Genomic DNA, 4,229 nt, shown 5'->3' with positions numbered 1-4,229 from the left:
GGGATTTCTTAGAGGTTATTTAATGGCCTGCCATTTTTAATCATTGTCCAATTTCTAAAGTAGGAAGAAATTTTGAAATAAAAAATTTAAATATAAGGCTAGTAGTTTTAATTTAGTTTTGGAAATCTTTGAATCAGTGAAATCTCTCTCTGTTGCGAATTCCTAATTTAAAATTTAAAAAAGGTTGTAACATAAAAGCCTAAAGATAAAAATTCTAAGTATTTTAAATAAAACTTTGTATTTATTTTTGGAAGGTAATAAGGTAAACATATAAGATTTTTAAAACTTCCAATAAAATTTTCCTTGGAAAACATCTGTGGTCTAAGTTTTCCATGCTCAGGACTAGGAAAGAATACGTTTCAATAAGTAACCACATGGAACTCGAAGAACTCCTTTGCAAGAAAAAGAGGGGCAGCGCTCCCCTCCAGCACGTGTCTGCTCCAGGCCGACCCGAGGCCAGGCCAGCTGCCCAGACACCTGACTACCCACCTCTGCGGCCCAGGCCCCACGTCCACGGCGACCGCGAGTGACGCGTGTTCCAGGTGATATACACGTGGTTCCAAAGGCCGTACCGAGCTCTGGTAGAAAGGAGGTTTCTACACACCTGCTGGTCAACGTGGTCTATAAAGCAGAGTGGGGGGATGGACGGGACCCCGCGCTCTTGCCCGCTGCATCACTCACCAGGGACCTGCGGCCTGGAGGCTGTGCCCCAAGGGTGGCTCAGTGCCCCACGGCCTGGATCCCTGTTCTGCACGACGGCTCAGCTGCGCTGCGGGGCGTCCCCATGGCTGACCACAGCCTGGCTCACAGCTCACAGGTTCCCCAGCACTTACTGGGAAGACAAGCATTGAGTCTCACAGAAGGCAAAGGCTGAGCCATGGGGCAGGCCGGGGGGGAGGAAGAAGCACAAACCATTATGTACAAAACAGGCTACAACACGGGAAACACAGCCAACATTTTACAGTAACTATAAACAGAGTATAACCTTTACAAACTGTGAACTACTGAGCCACCAGGCAAGTCTACCTTGTACACCTGTAACTCATATGGTCTATCAGCTATACTTCAGTTTAAGAAAAAAGGAAATACCTCTGTAACAAGAGCTTCAAAAATAAATTTAAAAAAACCACAGCTGTGGTAGGAGCTCTGTCAATGCCCTGAGCTGCTGCTCCACTGGGGGTTCACCATCGGGAAGTCAGGACAGGCTGCGGGCCCTGCGCTGCACACCCCGGCCTGCATCCTCTCAGAGCCTGGCAGTACCAGGGGAGGGACTAACTGGGGCAGTGGGCCTCAGCCGTGGTATGACCTACTGGATCTCCAGGATGGAGAAGAGCTGGCCCCACCTGCAGAATAAACAGCATTTCTAGAACTGAGCTTCTCAGGTGGCACTAGTGGTGAAGAACCTCGCTGCCAATGCAGGAGATGGAAGAGATGTGTGTTTGATCCCTGGGTGGGGAAGATGTCCCAGAAGAGGAAATGGCAACCCACTCCAATATTCTTACCTGGGGATTCCCATGGACAGAGGAGCCTAGTGGACTACAGTCCACAGGCTGCAAAGAGTTGGACACGACTGAGTGACTGAGCGCGCACACACACACATACTGTACCTAAATTCTAGCAAAATACCTGGAGATTTGACTTGCAAGCTTGGTGATCCCCTTGGAGAGAGAACACAGGAGGATGCAGCCTGCAGACCTCATGGTGTCAGCAGGCAACTGGTCCTGCTCCCCGCCTCCCTGGACCCAATCCCAGCGCACTCTGGGATGAGAAAGCACCTGCCCACAAGGACGGGGTGAGGGCAGGGGTTGGGCCAGGAGGGCGCTGGCCTGTGGTGAAAGCCCATTCTGAAAACCACGGACGAGCCCTCCTCACCCCACGAGAAGACGGAGCAAGCACTCCTGGCGGGGCCAGGAGGAGCCAGGGGAGCCGCTGTGTGCGCCTGCGGGCCTGCACGGGATGCGGCCCTCGGCGACTGACCTCGTCGGGGCTGGAGGCCTGGTAGGTGCGGTTGTCATCGCTGAAGTCCTGGTCCGCCTCGGCAACCTCGGTCTCGCCAGCTGCGCCACGGGCCTCGTACACGGGCGTCACGTTGTGACACAGGGCGACAGCTTTCACAGCCTCGTGGACCCGGCTGCTCACGCTCTTCCTCACCTTGGGTGCCGACGACGGGGCTTTCCTCGGAGGGGTTGAAATGGTGCTGCTTCCGCCAGCCTGACACTGTGTCTGCAAACACGGACATCACAGGGTTAGAGGCAAGCGGGCGCATGCTGGAGTTACCCATAAGCACGCCTGTCACGGACGGCCAGGCCGGGCTGGAGAGTGGCTGGGATGACGACTGCCTGCACGTGGCCCATGGGGCAACCACGCACCTGGGGATCCTGGGGCCACAAGGTGCCTGGACATTTCCCGGTTGTCCAGTAACCGAAATGTTTGCTACAGTACTCAAAATTTGACCATCTCCTTTTAGTAGATTCACTGCAGCCTGGCATACATGAGCCCAGTCCTTAACAATTCCTGTTTATCCACCACTTCTAAGAGCAAAGTTAAGAACAGAAGACTCCCAAGTGCTTTCCTTTCTCCTTAAAACTGTGTGCATAACTGGTCTGAAGTCAAGAGCAGGAAAAAGCGTTTAGGATGGTTCCTTTAATACTATGGACTCATTGGCTTTGCATCAGTCTCTGAAGTTAACTGTCTGGTTTGCAGACAAGGAGTGTTGGATATAATAATTGCCTCCTGATGGCCCTGGACACACCCCACCCACAACCCTGTTCACCTCCTCCTGAGTGGGGCTGTGGGAGGACCCCGACCCCAAGGCCCATCAGATGCTTCTCCACAGAACACAAGGGTAACTCCTGACACCCCTGGAAAGCCTCTCCGCTTTTGGGTGGCTGTGCAGAGCAGCTGAGCCATGCCCATCCGCCCGTCAATCACGGAGCTGGCTAATGAGGGGGTGGCCCCCTGCTCAGCTGGCGCCCCTTCCAGCCTGAGCCCCCCACCCACACCTGCATCCTGACCGCACACCCACACAGCCACCAAGCGGCCCTGTTCCTGCTGACTCAGGCTGGCGAAAGCCCATTCTGAAAACCACGGACGAGCCCTCCTCACCCCACAAGAAGACGGAGCAAGCACTCCTGGCGGGGCCGGGAGGAGCCAGGGGAGGCGCTGTCTGCGCCTGTGGGCCTGCCCGGGACGCGGTCCACTCACTCCACTCAAGTCCACTCAGGATCCCAGGGTGTAAGTACGATCAGGCTGCACCAGACTCATGTTCCGTTACAGTGGACTTAAATTATTGTCATCTCATTAACACTAACAAGCAGAAGGGAAAGAAGAAATCCATTCACATAAAAACCTGGATAACCAGCCAACGAACATAGCTTTCACTAAAAAAGGTTAGTAAGATTCTTCTTAGATGGGATACTATTTGCTGTGTCTATATGACATCTTTTCTGCTTTTAATTTTTTCTAGTAAAATAACATTTGGAGCTACTGAAGTCATATTCATGGATAATACAGGTTGTTTTTTTTTTAAAGATGTTACCTGGCACTATTTAATCTAGACACAGACCGCAAGAAGGGAGATAGTAGTCCTCCATTAAATTTTTTTCATCTATTAATAAATACTCTAGGTTCCAAAATACTCTATTAAAATGAATGACATCCAAATTGACTATATGTGTTTGTGCACAGATGAGTGCTTCTGGGAGTGTCTGATCATACATATCACACACACACTCAGATAAGGCTGTTTTCATTTGATAGCATCTCAAAAGTAAAGTACATGCCAGATGGATGCACTTCACAGAAAAAAGAGATGGTTTTCACAAAACTGAATATAAGGCTGACAACATACTTTGTGTTCGGAAAAAGCAAGAGAGTTCCAGAAAAACATCTATTTCTGCTTTATTGACTATGCCAAAGCCTTTGACTGTGTGGATCACAATAAACTGTGGAAAATTCTGAGACAGACGGGAATACCAGACCATCTGACCTGCCTCTTGAGAAACCTATATGCAGGTCAGGAAGCAAGGGTTAGAATTGGACATGGAACAACAGACTGGTTCCAAATAGGAAAAGGAGTACATCAAGGCTGTATATTGTCACCCTGCTTATTTAACTTACATGCAGAGTACATCATGAGAAACGCTGGACTGGAAGAAGCACAAGCTGGAATCAAGATTGCCGGGAGAAATATCAATAACCTCAGATATGCAGATGACACCACCCTTATT

The 4,229-nt window shown here is 50.4% G+C and overlaps 1 protein-coding gene across 3 annotated transcripts in view; it reads right to left on the bottom strand.

Moving 5' to 3' along the window:
- Window positions 1-4,229, bottom strand: part of ATP9B (ATPase phospholipid transporting 9B (putative)) — a 163,639-nt gene that overhangs the window by 20,140 nt on the left and 139,270 nt on the right. For all 3 annotated transcript variants that reach the window (XM_040264381.1, XM_040264383.1, XM_040264382.1), the window contains one exon: window positions 1,978-2,223. In XM_040264381.1, the coding sequence (XP_040120315.1) occupies window positions 1,978-2,223 (246 nt within the window). The remainder of the gene's footprint in view (window positions 1-1,977; window positions 2,224-4,229) is intronic.

The sequence above is a fragment of the Oryx dammah genome, unplaced genomic scaffold (genome assembly GCF_014754425.2).
Source record: "Oryx dammah isolate SB20612 unplaced genomic scaffold, SCBI_Odam_1.1 HiC_scaffold_22, whole genome shotgun sequence".
In the NCBI taxonomy this organism is placed as follows: Eukaryota; Metazoa; Chordata; class Mammalia; order Artiodactyla; family Bovidae; genus Oryx; species Oryx dammah.
Note: the sequence above shows the minus strand (reverse complement) of the source record. Positions and strands in the feature narration are given on the sequence as shown.